This window comes from Pseudoliparis swirei, chromosome 10, assembly GCF_029220125.1.
Source record: "Pseudoliparis swirei isolate HS2019 ecotype Mariana Trench chromosome 10, NWPU_hadal_v1, whole genome shotgun sequence".
NCBI lineage: Eukaryota > Metazoa > Chordata > Actinopteri > Perciformes > Liparidae > Pseudoliparis > Pseudoliparis swirei.
Window position 1 is genome coordinate 12,341,013 of NC_079397.1, and position 19,842 is coordinate 12,360,854.

Genomic DNA, 19,842 nt, shown 5'->3' on the forward strand with positions numbered 1-19,842 from the left:
CCCCACACACACACACACACACACCCCCGTCGTCTGTTACAAATATCTCCGGGGCAACAAGATGGATGTGTGTGTGTGCTTTAAGAGCGAGCCATCCCTCTCCCTCATTTTACGGAGGTCAGTGTGAACATGAACAAGAACGTGGAGACTAATGCATCGCTCAGACGGCACATCTTGAACAGAGAATTAACATGTTGAGCTCGATGAAAGCTCGGATAAAGTAACCTATCTTGCTTTGCACAAAATCCCACGACATAAATGCAGGAAGCACTTGGAGACGAGAGCTAGGGCACGCCGTGTTTGTTTACGGTAACTGTCTGGATTCTGCGTAGGATCGTAACAGAGGGCAGGTTTAAACATCTGAGAAAATAGACAGTTATTTTAATCCATTGTCTCGTGGTACAAATGCACAAATTGCTTAGAGGGAGGGGAGGGGAGGCGGGGGGAGGGGGAGATTAAACTGTTCCTCATTTTGTTCTTGGGGTAGGGGGGGGGGGGCGCTGCTGAGTCCCCCCCAAGGAACCCCCTTGGGGATCCACTATTGCAGAAAAGACCAAAGGTGGTGTATATCCATCGCCTTACCTTGTTGACGTCCCCTTCCTGACATCACACATCATGCACTTAAAAGCCTCTGCCGTGTTCTTGTACGTGCATACGCTGCAGTCCCAAAACCCCTCGTCGGAGCAGGGCTTCGGTTGACGCTTCGGCCTTTAAAACAATAAATGTACAAACAAAAAGGTAAAAACAGAAAATTCAAAAAAAAAGATGGAAAGAGGTGGTGGGAGAGAAGAGGAAGGGGGGCGAGAGGAGACAACAGTGAGTTCAGCTCGCATCCACCAAGGCTATCGATAACAAACATCTGGGTAAGCCTATCGGATTTAGGAAATCATCTGCAAGCGCGCTGTGATCCGACACTGTAATTGGCGATGAGGTTTTAACACCCGCGCGCACACACACACACACACACACACACACCGACAACCGCACGCGAACACAGACACAAGCAGTGAGAGTGAGAGAGAGCGAGAGCGAAGGGAGAGAGAGACAGAGAGAGAGAGAGACCCTGGAGAAAACCCATTTTTTTCCGAGCGCTCGTCGATGTCCGCTCCCTTCTCCTAGCTTGAATATCTTGGACGCAATGACTCGGTCGTTACCTTGTGGGACTCCTCTTGTCGCCCATACCAGACCAGGGTTAATCTGGAGGCGCTGAGACGAGTAGAAGTCTGGTTATTTCCAATAATTTTAGCAAAGAAGCGATGCGCCTGTGCCGCTCGGCTTCCAGCTGTCGTGGAAACTCCGCTTGGGAAAGGGTCACGTGACTCGCTTTGGCCAATCAGAGGCTGGGTTACTTCCGAGGCTGACATTCCTCTTGATGAATATATGCCGCCTTCTGGTACCCGTCGTAAACTCGTACTTATGTACACTGAGGGTGTTGAATATTAACATTATACGAATTGGTTATTTTTGACAAACGTGACCCGTTAACACGCGTTTCCTACGCTGACTAGCCGTATGTACCCATGTTTGCACACGATTAATCGGGAATAAATGCTGAAAAACACCTTCTTATACTCCGTTTGATTTAAAAACCCTTGCAACAATCTTGATTCACTGCGGATACGAATATGGTTCATGCACACACACAAAAACACGGAATGTAAGACCGTATGGTTATTAACGTGCTGTACACATAACAGCCGACAGTAACGTGTTACACGTATGATTATATGTGCATGCATACATACGTTGACTACTAGTGTTCGCATCTAAGATAATTATATTTATTCGCAGCTGTTACCTCTGTTTCATAGATTGCAAATCCATGACCCATGTAATGGGAGCACAAGCTAGTTAATTTCCGAAATCACACAAATGCAACAAAAGCCACAGAAGATAATGTTGCGTCTTCAGCAATGTGTTAACCGCTCTTATCGGCTAAGTCTACTGGGAATCGTCTCGTAGCCCTGCATCTTTGGATTTGAGTCGCAGACCGCAGAAATGCCGCAGCAGTTTAGATCACATGCGAGCACATTAAACATCGGGGAATCCCTCGCTTTATCTGCACGCTGACGCAAGAGCATCAAAAAACACATTTCCAAGCGAACCACCACGACCGCGTCTCTCATCTATCATGCTGCTTTTTAATATTATGTTATAAATGTCAGGTTAAGATTAAGGGCCGCTCAAACCTTTTCATATCAAATGGATCTTCATTTTGTTCCGACGACAAGACTTCAATGATGCATTATGGGAATGCAATTTTCAGGGTTTACACACACAGTCTGCAAGCAATTCAGAATCGGTCATCCTAGTGTTGAGAACCGCTTAATCCATGTTGATAATGTATCGAGTAGAAACATGGTCATATGAAATACACATCCTTTGAAAATCCTATGGAAAACATTATTTTGATCAACGTTTTATAAAAATGTATATTTCCTGCATCAGTTCCCAATATACATTTATTTCATTGAACCAAGAAACGAAGTAAATAACCTCTTTTCCTCAGTATTTTGTATCTGATTCTGCATTTAACCCTCAAACAACCACCAATTGTTTTATTTTTTCAGTAAGAAACAAGGTTTTATTGACTGACAAAAAAAAGGACCTAACACATTAAATGTTCCCAAGAACAATTATAGTATTTCTAGAAACAGAAAAAAGTATTAGTATTATGTACAAGAAGAAATAAAACATCATAGTGTATCAGTATAATTGAAAGCATCCCAACTATAACACAATGTAATTTTAAAAAACATATTTGAAAACCAACTTATGTCCAAACTGTGTGTTATTATTATGTTTAGTCACTAAACTCCTCTTCGTCACTGAAGTATGCACTCTTTTTAATTCTTGGTTTCTTAGAGTCTGAGGACGTTGAAGCGTGAGCACCTTCCTCTTGAGGCATACGTGTTTTCTTCCTCTGCGTGTCCTCGTCCTCGATGCGGGCTTGCTGGAGGGACACAGACAGAAGAAATATAACATCATAGTATAGTGTGTCATAAAATATCAAAGTAAAGTGTGCTATAGACATGCTATAGTATAGAATGCCATAATAAAATCATTAAAAAGTTCATAGTATAACATGAGGTTTGTTGCATTATTCATAAAATGTGTCTATTTTGGATTTCTATACCTGCACACATACCTGAAAAGCTATGGCTTGACTTAGACTATCTAAGGTTGGGTCCTCTCCCTCTTCTTCACTTTTTTCTTCTTCTTCACTATAAAAAGGGAAAAGATGTAAGGATTGTGAAAACGGCAACATCTCATATGGAATATCTCACGATATCAGCTATTTAACACTTACACATGTTCAGGTTGTTCAGCCTTTTTCTTTTTTTTCTTTTCTTTCTTCTTCGGAGGGTCCCTCTCTCCCAGAATGTTTTTGGGGCATGCATAGCTGAGATGACCTGTATCCTGTCATGTTGAATTTCAAAACACACACAATCAGACAACTCTCTGCGGGATAATAGTGTTTCCCCATTCAGGATGGGGAAAAAAAGATTATACTTGCAACTGTTTGAATTCAATAACTTTCAATAACAACTTCATGATCTCACAGGATAGAATGTTGAATATGCACTGACCCCACATTCGTAACATTTGGTCTTGTCTGTGTAGTTCCGTCTTTTTATAAACTCAGTTGCTCGGCCATTATCGACGGCAATGCTCGCTTTCACTGTTCTGCCAAACAACTGGGAGAATAACACATGTCAAACTCTGACAAGTGAATATCAAACATAACCCAAGTGACTCATGCTCAGTACTAGTGGTCTTAATGTGACCGACTCACCTCTTTATTGTTCACTGCTCTTGCACAGTTATAAGCAGATTCTCTGTCCAGGAAGAGAACAAACGCTACCCCTTTACTCTGGCGAGTATCTTTATCCTTAACAATTGTAACCCTGCAAGAAGCGTGACACTTATTAATATTGATTTAAAAACATGTATAACTATGTCTTTAGAGCCTTAAACAGAATGGTGTGTGTTATTAATTCACTACTTTGGTTGGCTTACACATTGCTGTAAGATATAAATAATATATCTCATAAACTATGAGACAGACATAACTTACTTTACAACTTTTCCATATTTGGTGAATAGCTGAAATGAGACAACGTTTCAATAAGGACGTTGCCTGGATTCAGAGACCACAGAGTATTTTACTCTCACTTATGTTTTTGCCAAATGAAAGCATTATTAACATGTTATAACACTGACCACAACATTGTTGAAGGAACTAACCTTGTGCAGGTCATTGTTGGTAAGAGAGAATGGCAGGTTCGACACGTACACCGTGCTTTTGCTCGGTGCCAAACCCCCGCTCATACTGGACGCATACGACACACTGTAAGACAAACAAATAAATTCGCCAAATGATCATAAAAATACGTTAATGCACAACTGGCTACTTTGCTAGTTTGGCAAGTCCACCATTTCTGTCGCGTTACACATTGTTGTACGCAGCTGCAAGCAGCAGCACACATCCACCAGATGACTCACCAACACAGCCTCCACCGTTTGAATAAATATGTGTTTAAACTCGTAGATGTGAGTGCATTCGTATGAAGTTAACGTTTAGCAAAAAGAAACAAACGCCATGTCCGTACGTCGCATCTTTATGACGCGTGCCCATTTTCGTCCAATAAAAGAGACGCTCTCCATGTAGCTACCGGGGAAGGCTAAGCTTATAGTAGAAGGTGAGATTGTTTTCTCAATTCGCGGGGGATAAAGGACCTCCTCGTGTGAGTTATTCAACAAGTATTGATCTCAGAGGTGCAACAGCGTGCCGTATATAGTTGTGTGTGGTGTTGTATGTTGGCATAGTTTAGTTAACTAGAGATACAACGTGCGGATGGTTGCAGCACATACTTGGAGGCTAGCTAATTAGCGACGTTAGCTGTCCGTCCTACGTGGAGCTACAGTAGTTAGTATTTTATTCACCATTAGAGAACATATTGCACTGTTTTCTAAACTCATCGGCCGGGTGTTATCAAGCTAGTGTTATGTTTATTCTGGTGGTGTTGTTCAAACATAAATTCACTCATCCGTCAGCCAGCTCCTGGTAGAGCAGTGCACCCTGTTGGATCTGAGTTTTTGGAATAACTGATAAGACTATAAAATGGATTATGACCAGTATCCCCTTAACAGTTGCATGAAGATGTAGGTCATACGTGTATAGCCTTGACACTGTTTTTATTATCTTTTAACACAATCTTTTTACAGATTTGGTTGACTGTTTTATTTTCTCTATCACCCCGATTCCAGAGGTCCTTAAATCCAAAAGTAAGTTGCAGATTAACCTTTCCCTTCACAGTAACACTGTTTTGTTATAAGAAAAATAATTGCACATTTGGACAATATTTAGAGCATTCCTCGAGTGTTCATCTTTGTAGTGTACACTTGACCAAAATGCTTTAAGCAAAGTGCTGTCCAAGCCCTTGTTTGTCATCAGATTAGATATATCATTCTATGTTCTTCTTGCAATAAAGTATTTTTACTGGAATACTGCTGTCTGTACAAACACAAGGGCAATGAATACAGAAACTTGTTTCCATTATTTATTTTGTGGTAGCACACCTGCACAGATGTACAAACAGACAGCATATCTCATTGTCTGCCTTTTGCAGTGACGTACAGGAGAGACAGGAGTATACGAGAGGTGTATGATGATCGCTTTTTGGCAGAAAGACCGGTGAGTGTGTACATATATACACGAGTAGGTAGACTTATTTGTCTTCCAAGCAGTTTGTATGTATTATTTGGTGAATATTGTATTGCATTATTTGGTAACCACTACAATACTTATTTTAACTGCATATTTCTGTGATACAGTTATGAATATATGCCATTATTCCTGATATGATTTATTTCCCCATTAATAAAAGAAGTCCAAAGGTAGGTTTTGAGTAATTTTAGCTGATCGACACCTTTTTAAGCAAACATTTACAACATAAGATTTCCCCCCAAAACTATTTTGGAAATGGTTTATATGCTAATGTAAAATCATTAAATGTACCAATTCTGGTAGGGTCCTTACCCACGGGCAGCTGGGGCACCAGAGAGAAGGGGCCCCTTTGGCAGGCCGGAAGAGGACTATGGCCGTGGCGGGTACGAATACGAAGGAGGTCCACGCTTTTTTCCAAATGGAGGAGGCCAACGAAATTATCATGAAGAGCAGAGGGGCTACCATGGGGACAACGTTCACTTCTCTGCTGAACGCAGAGCTGTTCCACCTGCAAGGAGGGTGAGAACATAAATATAAAATTATCATTCTTGTCGGAACTTCAAAAGACTCCCTTTACTTTGAAGGAAAGTTGCTTGTTTCAAGTTGTGTGCATTTATTGAGCACAATTTAAAAACAACATGAGTTGACTAAAGTGGTTTAAAAAAACATGACAGGAGTACAGAACAAGCTTAGTTCAAAGGAAAAACAGGAAGATAAAATAAATAGTTACAAACACGTTATTCAATCACAGCAACATTCTCTCATAATTAAATATAGACAATGAATATCAGGAATATTAGCTGCTGCCACTTTACAAAGTAATCGAGTTACATTGATAAACAAACTCCACACAGATTTTCTTTTTGTTGTGTCGTGCTCCCTGTTTTCTTTAATTATTAATACTATTAAATGCATCTGACTTACTGATTGTACATGCATTTACACCAAAGTAAACTTCAACATGTTGCAGACATATTACATGCATATCATGTTAATATTGTTGGTACACTCAGATTTGGCCAGCTGAGGGCGCTATGGTTTAAGTTGAAATATGTTCACGCCTTCACTTTTTGCTGTAGTTTTTTGTTAATCTTTATAGCTGATTAACTAACATAGGGACATTTCTCTGTTCTATGGTTTATAAAAAATTGGGATGTATATTTCTCGTATTTTTAAGTTTGATGGTCATAAATCTATTGAGCTTTACAAGGGGGCCGTTTAGATGTATGGGAGTTACTCAAACATTTAAACATCAAAACTTCATTGTTCAAATTTTCAGACAGATTATTTTAAGTTCCGTAACATTTATATTTTAGTACATAATCAAATCCTTTTATTTCCATTTTCTTGACTGTAGGAGGACTACCCTTACAGAGGGCCCAGGGAGGACCCGCACCCAGGACGGCCTTTGGAGTTTGGGTAAACGGCAGCTAATATTTCTTCAATATAATGCCACGTCAATCTGCCAAAGCATTTTACAAATGTAAAACCACTCATTAGAATTGGGTGTTATGAAAAAGTCCTGTGTTTTACTACTTTTAATCAGGCTGAGAAGGAGTCGGGGGATGCTCTATTTTCAGTATCTTTTTCAAGTCTTTGTTTAAATAGCAGCAATTCTAAATCAAGGTCTGCCCGAACCCATATTGAGCTGTCTCGCCCTATTCACAATGCTGCCGGTCTAGGTGCTCAATAAGATTATACAACCTACCGCGATACTAGATGCTCTGCAGCCTTCTCATGTCGTCCAGTGTCGAGACACGTTCAATTATTCCACCTGAAATCCCCTCGGTGGTATAACTACTGAAAGTTGGTCGGGGCCCAATCTTAATCCTGCACTGTTGTATACAGTTATAGGACAGAAAGTCACACAGGATTTGCCACTTAGCAGGCAGACAGGGTACTGAAGGCCTTCAGTCCAAACAAACATTTAGACTTGTGAAAGGGCAGCGAGGTCACTTCCGGCCTGTTGATTGGTCTGTTTGGTGTGGGTCAAGGTCAGAGGTCGCTTGAGAGTTAAGAAAAGGGGTGTCTGAGTGACTCGGAATACAGGGAGTGGGAAAAGGTGGGTTTTGCTCAATGATGCTTGGACATGTTTATGTTTCCATTCAAGAAGGATTTGTTATTTTTGTCTAAATGCTCCACTCGGATGATTATTCTATTTCCTCGTGACCACCAACACACACTAAACATTGATATTGCAAATAATTTAAAACCTGGAAGTTCTCATTAATATTTAGACTCTCTCGAAGAGCTGTTGTTCCCTCGCCTTTCTTTTTTGTTCACAAGCATTAGCATTAACTATATTTTCGAAGAAGATGCTCTATATCTTAGCCATACTGGCCCGGATAAATATTTGAAGTGAGATGAGGATCCTGACAGAACTGAATTAACTGACGTGATTCAGTCTACATTTGTAGATATTATCTGCTTATTGATAAGTTCCACCGCTTATGTGGTTGTGTAAAGTCCTAACCATACTAGGCTAGTGTGAGGTGCTTGCCTCTCAATATTATTTTCAAATACTTTTTTTGCTAAAGGAATAATAAATTGTCACCAGGGATAAGGGTCCACATCCCTGGGAGGCAACCCATAGTCTGAATACATAATCCTGACCGCAGCATTGGTTATGTTGTACCATATGTATCCGCAACTGACCACAACATGTATGTGTATTTATTCCCTTAGCGCGCGAGCGCCGCCGCCGCCACCGCCTCCTCACAACGTGCGAAACCAGGGCGTCTACCCAGCAGCCCGATCACTCCCGGAGAGCGGGGAAGACACACTAGTGCAAGCCATCCTCAACCTGGACAAAGGGTACGAATGAACGCATGCTTAATATCGGAGTCGGGCATTCACACATAGAAAACCTGCGTGTGTTTAGTCCCCAGTGCTAGATGGCAGTGCTGTGCCGAGGGACAAGTACTTGTGCTTACTGCAACATTTGGTCCGTGACGGAAGACGGGCTAATTTCTCATTCAGCGAAACGCTTGAAGACGTTTGGCCGAATTCAATCACGACAGCCCCCGGTGTTCCCTCTGCTTTTCCAGGGAGGACAGAGACCCCTTCAGGAGAAAGGTGGCCCCGTTCCCTCCACCCAGGGAGCGCTCGCCTGCGCGCCGCGAGATGGCCTGTTCCCCCCAGAGTCGCTCCGGCTCCAGCGTCAGCAGCAGGGGCTACTCGCCAGACCGAGCCAAGAGCCTGCCGGTTCCCTCGCAGCAGGACAAGAGTACGTAGAATCCGGATGCAGAGCTCTTTCGAACCCCCTTTGTGTCCACAAATACAACTGGCGATGCTAGGAAGATGAAGCCAAACATTCATACTCACTGCCTGCTGTTGCAATGTCAGCCATGATTTTTATTTATTGATCGAGGCCATTTGAAAAAGATGATTTAGGTCCTTACAGATCAGATGTTAAGTTCAGGACGGTTGCCCCCCAAAAAATGTACATTAATTGTCAAAACCTCTATTTTTATCTCACTGTCTTATCCATGTTTGCTAATCTGGCTGGCTGGCTTTTCAGATGTGGACGGTCCAGAGGTGGTGTCTGAGCACCATTGGGGGGCGCACTATTCCCAACAGAGTGGACATGAAACTTTGGGTCTGTACAATGAGCCATGTGAACAAGCTTGGACCTGGGTGACCATGAGCAGATGTGTCGTTCCTCGTACATTTCCTTGCATCCTTGTCATGTGGAAGAAATGTTGGAAAAGAAATGTCGTGGCTTCATACACTCACACGATGTCATGAGAAGGATGCAAGGACATAGGAAGGATTGGATTGATTCTCAATCAAGTTTAAACATACAGATTACAATAAAGTATAATCTAACACCTCAGAATGATTGACTATAAGAGTTCTGACCGCACTAAACCTAGATGTCCTATTTGACACTGAAATGGTTTCACTCAGGTCTGAGGTAAGTTGCATCATGAATTCTTAAGTTTCTTTATTTAGTACCTTGTAGTGACTTTCCTCTAATGGCTTCCTTCCTTCCTAATCCATTGCTTCCGTCTGTTGTGGAGGTAGGTTAGCACTTCCCATGTGTCCTACACTGATTTACGCCATTTCAATTTTGAGTTCTCAAGATGAAGTAAATATCCAGACCCGCTGAGCAAGTTACATTATAATAATATTCTCCCTTCAGTTATGATTCATACAGCACCCCGCTGTCTGCTGTCTGGAAATAGCATATTTGATAAGGACAGTGTGAAGGAACAGTGGACTTTACAGTCCATGTCGAAGCTGTGTTCAAATGCAAGTATTAAGTACTTGTATGCAGGCATTGGGACGTGCAGCGGCAATGCTAATTAAGACGGCCTCTTTTAGTGCCCGTGTGCATCACAGGTTTATTTTCATTTCAATTATTTATGTGACATTGGGCATTTACTGTGCCACGTTTACATAACTCATTTTCCAGCATGTCAGCAATACAGCTTTGATCCCTTTTGTTTTCTGCATGTTTTTTTTAATACATCTTAACCTCCTTCGCAGCACAGTGTTTAGGTCTGCTCCCATCTTCAGGGCCAGCCTTCGCTCCGACTTAAAATGTTCATTTCATTGCTGCTTTTTACTTCCGAAGTGATCTCGGTGGGCCTTGGAAGTACAAGTGGTCGTCATGTAACAACATAGTGTTGCTACTCATGGTAAATATGTTTGATCCCAGCCTCTTGAAAAAAGAACATGACATCGTTGCTCATGTTTTATAGCGGTGTAGGGCAGCGAGTGTTCTTGCTAGATTGCTTCAAGATTAGAAGACCTAGTTATAACGTGCACGGCCTGAGACCTTACAGCTTGGTCTTCCTATGAAGAAACCTATTCTCGGAGCAAGATGACGTGTGAGATCATTGTGGATGTGATTGGAAGGTTTGGTCGTGGTTTTGCGATTGCACTACTCCTACATGGTAGTCTGCCATTTCTTTAGCTTTTTTTTTTTTTCTTTCAATGCAAATCGAGGAGGGCGAGATGAAATTACATGCAGTGGGTTTGTTTTTCAGAAACATACAAAGGTTACACTCGTTAAACTTAACCTATTCCCAGTCTGGGTAACCTGAGAGACGCGGAGTGGTTTGTCATGTGTCCAGCAGCCAGCCTTCCTCCCCGCTCGGTCTGCCACTTTGTCAGGCCTCATAAAGATGCCACCAGGTCGTGTGTTTGTGGACGAAGAGGGGACGGGTATAGGATGTCTGATGGATATTCCTGAAGCCGAGGCTTCCCCGTCGGGGGTGTTTTCTGTTTCATAGCCGGGTGCTCCTTCGGCTTGGTGATGGTTAATCTACTTGATCGGTCCACTACAAAGCTTCGGGTGGACTGCAAGAGAAAAGTTGGTAGAAGAACAAATGGAAAGTCTGGGAGGAGGTTGTGTCCGGTCGATCTGGAGTTGGGAGCGCAACTGCGAACCAGCTGCGTCGTGATTTTTCCAGATGTTCTATCCTCTGTGCCCGTCGGGATCTGGGACCCAAACATCAACACCTTTACAGAGCCTTGATTACCATCAACATACTCGCTTACTTTCCAGACGTACTAATTGTCCTTTTCCCACTGAATTTCTGCTTTTTAACCTCCTTCCCCGTGTTCATTTTCTCATTCTAAATCTCTTCTCGTGATGTTTTGCATCTCACTTTGTCAAACTTATTTTTTCTTTTTTTCTCTCCCCAGACAAAATTCCCGGCCTGTCAAGAGAAGGGTCCCCACACAGCGCGACCTCGAACAAGGTACCAGACTGCAACACTGGAGGGTTCTCTAGTGCCTAGATTTGACTTCATGTTGACATGAACAAACATGAACTCAACACAAGCCGTTGCTTCTTTCCGAAAATGATGCGTTTTCTCTTCCACGGCGATTCGGTCCCAACATTACTGTTCTATTTTATTCTACGTCTCTATGTCGTGGGCTCCTCCTTTGTCACTGTACAGCAGGATGCATCTGGAACTTCTTAAATTCCATCCTTCTAATAAGTGTTTAGTCCCATTGAAGTATGTTAATGGCTTTTAAAGTGGGCCTCACGCAGAGCATAAAAGCCGTCGGGCCTGCTTTGTTTACCTGCGCTGTAAGCAGACTTCAATCCCGAATGGAGGGAAAAGGGCTCGAGTGTCGACCAAAGTATGAGCCGTGCTTCCTTAAAGTGCTCTTCCTAAAAAAAAATATACTTCTACTGTTTTTAGTAAGTATTGAATGTAGATCCCTGCGTCCTGTTTTGCAAATAATAACTTGTTTTGCTGATATCATTCATCTCCGACTACGCAGAGGAGTGTAAATAGAATCAGATGTGATTAGGCGCAATGCGTCTGGCTGCGGCCACCCAGAAGGGGAGAGGCTAACTCGGTAGCCAGTCACAGTTTTATCATGGGATCTTAGTCCCTGACTCGCCTCCCTGTGGAACCCGTCGGGGGGGTGTTTACACCGTTTACAATGAACAGTCATTTCCTTCTTTCTGTCGAAGGGCACGGCTGCCTGTGTTTGGTAGCTGTGACCGTCTGGTAGATGAAGCAGGTCGGTGGAAATTGCCGTTTAATGCGGACGTCGCAGGAAAAGCGTTGACCTTTCAACAACCAGTGTGCTGTGCTGTGTTCAAGTAATATGGGATGGATGATTTTGATTGGTTAGATCAAATTAAGGCATGCAGTCTGCCATTCGGAAAACATTAAACTACAATTTTGTAATGTTGTGCAAAAAGTGTTACAGTTTCCTGATCAGCAAATGTACTTTGATCAAAAATCCTGCTTTAATGTGCAATAAGGCTTATTATTTATCATCGGCAGCCCTGATTAACACACTGGAGGTCATTTTAGAGTTGCCATATTGCTTTATATGTTCCCTGACTTGTCCTTGAGTGGCACAGTGGGCACTTTGATATCTTTGTGAATCCATGCACTTGCTTTATACTCTGTAAATTACAAGATACAGAATAGAAACTTGGTCCCTTTTCCCCCTGCATTTTTGTAAGAACCACCCACCACCACCCAATCTACTCCTGTGATGACAGTTTATCTCGGAGCCGCACCCCTCCACACACACACTGATACACACTGCTGCTTTTGGCTGTTTGATCTAGCCTCTGGTGCATTGCTTCTTTCGGTTCGGGGGGCACAAACCTGTAACCTTGGCCAAGATGAAAGCCCAGTAAAGCTTGCACTGAAGGCCCCGGCCACCGTCTGCTGGGGGGGATTCAACAAACACCCACGCAGGCTCCGTGGAGCCATCCCAGTCGGAGGAGGGGGTCTAAAGAGCACCTCCAGACTCTACTCTGGACTGATTTAGGATTTGGTGGTCAAAGGTCACTGTGACCTCACAAAACACGTTTTTGGATCCACATTCTAATTATGGCAATTTCAAACGGATGTTTTTCATCGGATACCATGAGGTAATAACTGCAGCGTGACTGGTTTAGCGGAAGTATAGAACCGTGAGGCAGAGATTCTAGTTTAAACATTATTGCAAGAGGATGAGAAAGGCAACAAAAAAAATAAAGCTCTTATGATTTGATCCTGAGGCTGCAAAACATTCATCTTGCCAAGACTGCACGGGAGGTTACCAGTGGGAATGAGAACAATGATCATTTGTGCAAACAAATTAATTTGGAACAGTCGTAACTTTAACAGTTAAATCATGGCTCGCCAGACCAAGCTCAAGTTATTTCGGTCTAATAACCTTTTATTGTGTATTTTTAGTATCTCATTGAAAGGAGATTACCTGTACCTCCTGGCTGATGACATGTCACTTTTGTCCAGTTTATATATTATTATTATTTTTTAAGTGGGTGTGTCTGTCAAGCTTTCTAACATCCCTTCCTGGCGAGGCTGTGCCAACCGAGTTGAAGTGAAAGACTCTTTTCACAGGATTCCTCCCGAGCCGCTTCAGGGAGAGAAGTGGATGATGCTTTATACTTTGTACCTTTTTGTAATTCAGACCACACTGCTTTGCGATGTACCATCATCCCCTGTGACTACTTGCCTCATTCATCAAGAGATTTAATATTATGACTAAGTCCGTGGCCTGTTTTCCGTAGTGTACGAGAGGACTCTAGGCATCGCTGGCCAGGTCTGCTCCCTGGCCTTCAAACTCTAATAGCGTCAGGAAATGAGCAAAATAAATTGAGCGGTGATCCGAGTTGGCCTCATTTCTCCCCTTTGCTCTTTCTTTTGGCTTCCATATTCATACTTATGGGCACTAGAGTTTCCAATCCATCCATTAGAAGGCTCATCATGGCTCGCCGGGGGCCAGATTTCCTTTTTAAGATGTAAATACAGCCGAAGTATCAAATTCTCCAATTTGCATTGAAAAGTAAGTGCGACGCTAAGCCGGGAGGTTTTCGTCATAATCTGCTAAGTAATGATAACAGTGTAGGTTACGAAGATCCACATCTGTGGGGATGAATATGGCATGAGCTGCAGCTTCTCTGCTGTGATTCATATGAATCCCTTATTCTTTGACTCGTTGTAGACGTAACACAGAGTACACGCTGACTTTTCCGCTTTAGAAGCTGAGCTTCATCCTTTGATTCGCCTCTTCAACCACATCGTTCCTGTAAAGTTAAATGGTCAGTAGGTCAGGTCATCTGAGCTGCTGACCTACATCCTTCCACATTCCTTCCCTTTCTCTCGATCATGTCATTGCTGGCCTTTAGTGTCAACTTGGCGGTAGCAGTATGCTTTTTAAGTTGTTACCTTCGCATTGAAAATGCGAAAGGTAATGTTTTGATCGCCGTGTATTTATTTATTTATTTGTATGCGTGTTCCTCGCATAACAAAAAAAGTTTTAAACCGAATCGCATGAAATTTGGTGGGATGATTGGTTATTATCCGGGGACCATTTGATTCGTTTTTGGGATCAATCGGGTCAAAGGTCAAGGTCATGAAAAAGTCAGAATCTTCTTGAATCGCATGAAATTTGGTGGGATGATTGGTTATTATCCAGGGACCATTTGATTAGATTTTGGGATCGATCGGGTCAAAGGTCAAGGTCATGAAAAGGTCAAAATCTTCTTTTTACCATAGCGCGGTAAATTTCTATCCAATTGGCATGCAACTAATGCCAAAATGTTCATAATTCAATGCCCAGTCTTGTGATATGCGAAGGTATGCGCTCTACCGAGTGCCCATTCTAGTTTATTATGTTTTTGAAATCATCACTCATCTGTAGTTATCTGCCATACAGTTAGATGCCTTCTCTCTCTCCTCTACCTTCTTTAGGAGGAGCACCATCCTCCAGAAGCAGAAACAGAGGAGCCCCCGGTGGTTCCAGTCGTCGAGGAGAGCCAAAAGTCGTCTCCGGACAACTTTCAAGAGCGACGGGCCCTCGCCATCGCAGCCAAAGCTCAGGAGATAGAGAAGGTACCGGTCCAACTCCAACTTTCATTCAGCCGATCTTTCTAAGTGAACGGTTTGAGTGATGAAATGAATCAGCAAGTTGTATTAACATAACATCGGCCGTTCAAATGATCCTTTCTTCTTTGGCACCATTGTAACAGAGCTTCATCCAACACACTGCAAATATTTTTTCGTTTATGAAAGATGATGACCTCACTGTTTGGGATTTATTATTGACTTCTTAATTGGTATTCATGTTGTAATTATCAAGGAGAAAATATGTGAACATTCTGTGCCAGTGGCTCTCAGTTGCCCCTTTTTTTGGGGGGGGGGGGGGTTACTGCATGTAGAATCCTCTCATACGTTTTTTTAATTTGTAGTACTTTTCTATAAACGTCAACCTCTGGTGCTCGCTCGGTACGTACTGTAGGCCTGGCAAACGACCCCGTACATATGGCGGCCTGGACCTCTCTGACTCGCAGCTGGATTATTTTACTGGAACAGCGAGCTATTATGTTCCTAACAAGGCAGGAAATGAACTTTTCTGTCCAGAAGTCACAGTGGTGGGCACATCCCATAATCCACCAGCCGTTTGACAGCCATATGTCAGTTTTTAGAGCAGAATGATGGGTAATTATCTGCCGAAGGAGCTGGGTTGCCAAACGCATCACTGTTTTCCTGCCAATCTCCCAGCCTGACCGGCATAACTGCAACAATTTCTCATTAGACTCCTCCACTAGCTTAATATCCCACATGGCTCAAACATCCCTGCTCTCCCCCTCTGTTTGACTCAACTTTACATATGAACACACACACACACACACACACACACCTGCATATATCTAGAAAGGCCCGCCACGGAGATTTGGAACACTATGATAATTATTTCACAGGGACACATAAACCAAAGCAGAATCGCGAGTAAAGGCATCGGAATGCGATAGTTTTGTGCGTACAATAAATCGAGAACGGAGCCAAAACCACGGTAGGCTCTGCTGAGTTCTAATGAAGGCCATTCCTGCACCAGTGAGCGCTGCCGCTGCATTACTGGGACCATTAAACCCGAGCCAGCTCTGCCCCGGAGCGCACGCTGCGCTCTCGTGTTGGGCTGCGCCACAGAGCCTATCGGCGGCTCTGATGCTGTTGCTGACGCTGCAGTTTCTGGCCTGTTTTATAGCCCCTTTCTCACCCCCCCCCCCCCCGCCCCGCCTCTGTGTCGCCTCACGTTCCTCGAGACCCACGTCAAGAATAATCTCCGTCATGTTTCCCTTGTCTGTATATCACATGCCCCCCTTTGCTCTAATCTTCAGATGTAGTCATGGTATTAAGGTCTGGAACAGAGTAGATTAGAACGAAAACCCAGAAGGAATGGCGTATCCCATTTCCACAGGGAGATGACGTTTCAGTTTGTCTTTCCAGGATTTCAGTAGAAACTGATCATTATCTGCCTTTTTCCTCCTCCTGTCCCTTTCTTTGGCTTTTGTGACATTCGGACCACTCGCATGAACGTCGCCCGCGTGTCACGAAAGGCTGGCTTGTTTAGTCATGAGTGGGAGTTAATTCCGCCTCGTTTCCGTCACACACAACCGGGTCAGAAATCAAAGTGTCTTGATCTTGTTTTTGTAGACGCGAATCAAAACCCGAGAGAGTTGCCGTCACATGGCGGTTGGTTACTTGTCAAACCGGCAGACAAAACCAACCAGCCGCTGGAAAACGTACACAGTCAGCACTGGTATTAATTTCCTAGAACATGCAGCTAAACGCTCTTATTTTGGACCTTGTCTTTCTGACAAACGACAAAGTTGCGCTCGACACTTGACGAGTTTCGGCCGGATGTTTGGTTTTCTGCTCTCGATCTGGTCTAGCCATCTCTTCGGTACACGTGGACACAAACGCAGTCCAGTGGCTCCTCGCTGACCGTCTCTACGCTTTTCCGCCGATCCGAAGCTGAACTTTCCGTGATCGGCCAGACATCGGGCTGGGCCGCATCACACCAGCGACTCGCCGTGTGTTTGTGTAGCTAAGTGAAATTGGTCCGCTGAAATCCAACCTGAACCCTCTCATTGTCAGGGTTGACGTTGGCTGCAGTTCAGACTAACTGGTTGTAGTGAGTGACAAGGCATGAGAGGCAATAAAGGGTATTATGTTTTACTCCTCTTGGCCGTGCTGTGATACAAAGGGAGTTTCATTTCATTTGGTGAGGAATCTGAATATTTTTGGCTACAAGACGGAAAAGAAAGCCAGACTTTTCCACTCTGGCTTTCTTTTCTTTTTTTTCTTCGGGACAAAGATGGCAGAACTGGACGGAGGACTCGACTCTTTCACTCGTCTCTTTTTCTGAAGCCACCGTTAATCCTTGCTTTAAATGGCTATTTAAAAAAATGAAGTTTAAAGTATCTTTTAGAAGCAGAGTACTGGCCTTTTCCCTTCCCGATTGGATAACAAGGGAGGGATCTCAGACGTGCGTTTGAATACAGGAAGTACATTTTCAGCACACTGTTATCGAGGAAACACTTTCCCTGTATTCAGAAGTTGTTGTCGGCGCACTTGATTGGATACTTCCTCCGAAAAGCTGGTGAATAAATCCCCTGTCATCAAGTTATCGGCTGTTGAAGGAGACCATGGGATGTTGATGAGACGGGGAGATGAACTCAGCGCTGGGCTATCAGGGGTTTGACTTTTTTTCGAAGAGATGTGACTTTGGTATAACTTCTTCCACTGGATCATTTATCATACATTCATATGATGATGATTAGATCACAGATGTTCATGCAGCCAGAATGTGTTCATTGTAAGGAAGCACTGTATCCAATTGTTAGATTCAGGGGACCCTATGATGAACGGACTTCTGTATCCGGTGAGTGACTGAAGCTCAGCCCTGTATGGCCTAATTTTACACACACGGCTAAACGCACAGATCCGCTCGCAGCCCACGCCATTGGAAGGGCTCTGGTCATTACATCACATTTAGCAGACTCTTTTATCGTGAGCGCTTTACTCTCGACACTGTAGATGCAGCTATGGGGAGCAAACCACTGACCCACAGTCGCCCCCCTTTTGAATGAATACGTTGCCGTATCGGTGGGTTAATTAATTTCTATTTAGTCGGAAAAAATAATTGAGCAGGATGCATATTTAATTTATTATCCGTTAAAAATACTATATGGCTCTCAATGAAATATATTTGGCTTTTATGGCTCTCCCAGTCAAAAGGGTTCCTGACCCCTGGACTAGAGGAACTGAGACGTGAAAGTAAGAAAACTGAGAGCAGCATTCCACTAAGAAATTGAGATGCGCTTCGGAAGTCTTTGCCATCTTTGAATAGAAACGGAGCCTCGCACAGTCCTCGTGTATTTTATGAATTTATTGTTGGGAAATTGTAATCCTTGTTAGATGGCAATAATGGATGGGCAACAGGATAGGAGGGAAAGATTCAACAAAGGACTTTTACTTCTCCTAAAAATGGTATCTGACCAATACACAATATTACCATCAGTGTAGCTGATAGTTCCCCCTCAAGTCTCTGATTTGGCATTTCGCAAATCGAACCACGTTGTGTGGAAGCCGAGGGCTCCCTCTTTTGTTTCATGAGACACGAGTCTGTGAACTAGCGGCTCCCAAGCCAGATTCCAGCACGTCTTCCCTCTCACACCTGTTCTACGCCTGTGAGATGCCACTAAAGCGGCTTTTATTGCTTCTTGTGCCACTGAGTCCTAATCAAAGGGCCTGTATTAAACTTGAGAAGTGTTTATCTTTTGACACTCGAATGATCAGCTCCGGCGCATTGACTCTGGAATATTTACACCTAGGCGCCAGATTAGGCAGGAAGGAAACGACTGTTCATCTCATTTAGGCCCTTTTCTCTTTTAGGTTTTGACCTCTGCCTGTTGACACTTTTTAAAGTCCTGCAAGCTGCACACAAATGGATTTAAATGTGTCGAAGCCTATAGACTTGTTTTTTTTACTGGTGTTCCTGTCCACCCCCAGGTGTACCAGCAGGACTGCGAGACATTCGGCATGGTGGTAAAGATGTTGGTGGCCAAAGACCCCAACCTGGAGAAGCAGCTGCAGGTTCCCCTCAGGGAGAACCTCGGGGAGATCCGCGATCGTTGCCTGGAGGACCTGAAACACTTCATCAACGAGCTGGACGAGGTGGTCCGGCAGTCGGAGCCTTCCGTTTGTGACTCGACCACCTCGTCAACAGCACTGACGGGTCATAAACTCTCAAAGACGGGAGTCAATCACAGCTCGTCTTACTGACACATCGGCCATCGGCTCGTCGTGCGACAGAGCGTGGGAGGATTGACTGGTGAACATTACGGATATTTTGAATACATGTTTGCTGGACTTGGAAAGGATTCTACGGCAACCTGAAGAACAACTCTGAATGGAATTTATGCAGTTTTGCATTGTGGGGATGAACAGTGTTAGTTTTGGACGGACTATGTTTTCTACCATACTTTTCTGTTGAAAGATGGAGATTATGTAACGTTAAGTTGTTCCACTGTCAAATAAGTCTCGCATCACATGGAAATGGTTAACATAGTTTTTTTGTTATTTAAACAATTGATGAAAGTATGTTGTTGAGAATATCGACAGTCGGGCCTGCAGCAAGAACCCACTTTTCTAAAAGAAAAGCCTGATGAGACTGTTTTTGTTTTGTAATATTTTCAGTTATGTACATTTTGTATCAGTCATATGTATGACTTGGTGCTGCTAAATTTACAGTTCTACATTCTTGTATAAATTTGTACTCTGGAAATGCCAGTTTGGTTACTTTTCATTGTGTTGTCTCTTTAACTTTAA

The 19,842-nt window shown here is 43.3% G+C and overlaps 3 protein-coding genes across 7 annotated transcripts in view; 1 reads left to right on the forward strand and 2 right to left on the reverse strand.

Annotated features, from left to right (window-relative positions):
• yaf2 (YY1 associated factor 2) overlaps positions 1–1,284 on the reverse strand; it is a 12,521-nt gene extending 11,237 nt beyond the window's left edge. The window contains exons 1-2 of the mRNA XM_056425411.1: positions 1,155–1,284; positions 583–708 (exon numbers count right to left, since the gene is read on the reverse strand). Of these exons, the coding sequence (XP_056281386.1) occupies positions 583–708; positions 1,155–1,180 (152 nt within the window). The 5' untranslated portion in view covers positions 1,181–1,284. The remainder of the gene's footprint in view (positions 1–582; positions 709–1,154) is intronic.
• pphln1 (periphilin 1) overlaps positions 1–19,803 on the forward strand; it is a 25,425-nt gene extending 5,622 nt beyond the window's left edge. The window contains exons 1-11 of one of the 5 annotated variants that reach the window (XM_056425406.1): positions 4,680–4,748; positions 5,230–5,289; positions 5,634–5,698; positions 6,035–6,250; positions 7,089–7,150; positions 8,417–8,545; positions 8,779–8,957; positions 9,252–9,329; positions 11,387–11,442; positions 14,920–15,060; positions 19,024–19,803. In XM_056425406.1, the coding sequence (XP_056281381.1) occupies position 5,289; positions 5,634–5,698; positions 6,035–6,250; positions 7,089–7,150; positions 8,417–8,545; positions 8,779–8,957; positions 9,252–9,329; positions 11,387–11,442; positions 14,920–15,060; positions 19,024–19,296 (1,200 nt within the window). In that variant the 5' untranslated portion in view covers positions 4,680–4,748; positions 5,230–5,288 and the 3' untranslated portion in view covers positions 19,297–19,803. Of the gene's footprint in view, positions 1–4,679; positions 4,749–5,229; positions 5,290–5,633; positions 5,699–6,034; positions 6,251–7,088; positions 7,151–8,416; positions 8,546–8,778; positions 8,958–9,251; positions 9,330–11,386; positions 11,443–14,919; positions 15,061–19,023 lie in introns of those variants that run through there. The other 4 variants (XM_056425407.1, XM_056425408.1, XM_056425404.1 and 1 more) reach the window with 4 other exon arrangements.
• Positions 2,554–4,606, reverse strand: zcrb1 (zinc finger CCHC-type and RNA binding motif 1). The gene is made up of 8 exons (XM_056425410.1): positions 4,507–4,606; positions 4,249–4,351; positions 4,079–4,107; positions 3,797–3,908; positions 3,591–3,698; positions 3,311–3,420; positions 3,149–3,224; positions 2,554–2,953 (listed from the first exon to the last, which is right to left on the reverse strand). The coding sequence occupies exons 2-8, from the start codon at positions 4,330–4,332 to the stop codon at positions 2,804–2,806; spliced, it is 669 nt and encodes a 222-aa protein (XP_056281385.1). The 5' UTR covers positions 4,333–4,351; positions 4,507–4,606; the 3' UTR covers positions 2,554–2,803.
• Positions 19,804–19,842: the final 39 nt, after the last annotated feature.

Bases quoted from the DNA above. Each gene is read 5' to 3' on its own strand.
- zcrb1 (XM_056425410.1), bottom strand. From the start codon at position 4,332: ATGAGCGGGGGTTTGGCACCGAGCAAAAGCACGGTGTACGTGTCGAAC. The intron at 3,225-3,310 runs GTAAGTGTTAAA...CCCTTTTTATAG, and splicing joins GCTGAACAACCTGAACATGT to TGAAGAAGAAGAAAAAAGTG. The intron at 2,954-3,148 runs GTATGTGTGCAG...GTGTCCCTCCAG, and splicing joins GTCAAGCCATAGCTTTTCAG to CAAGCCCGCATCGAGGACGA.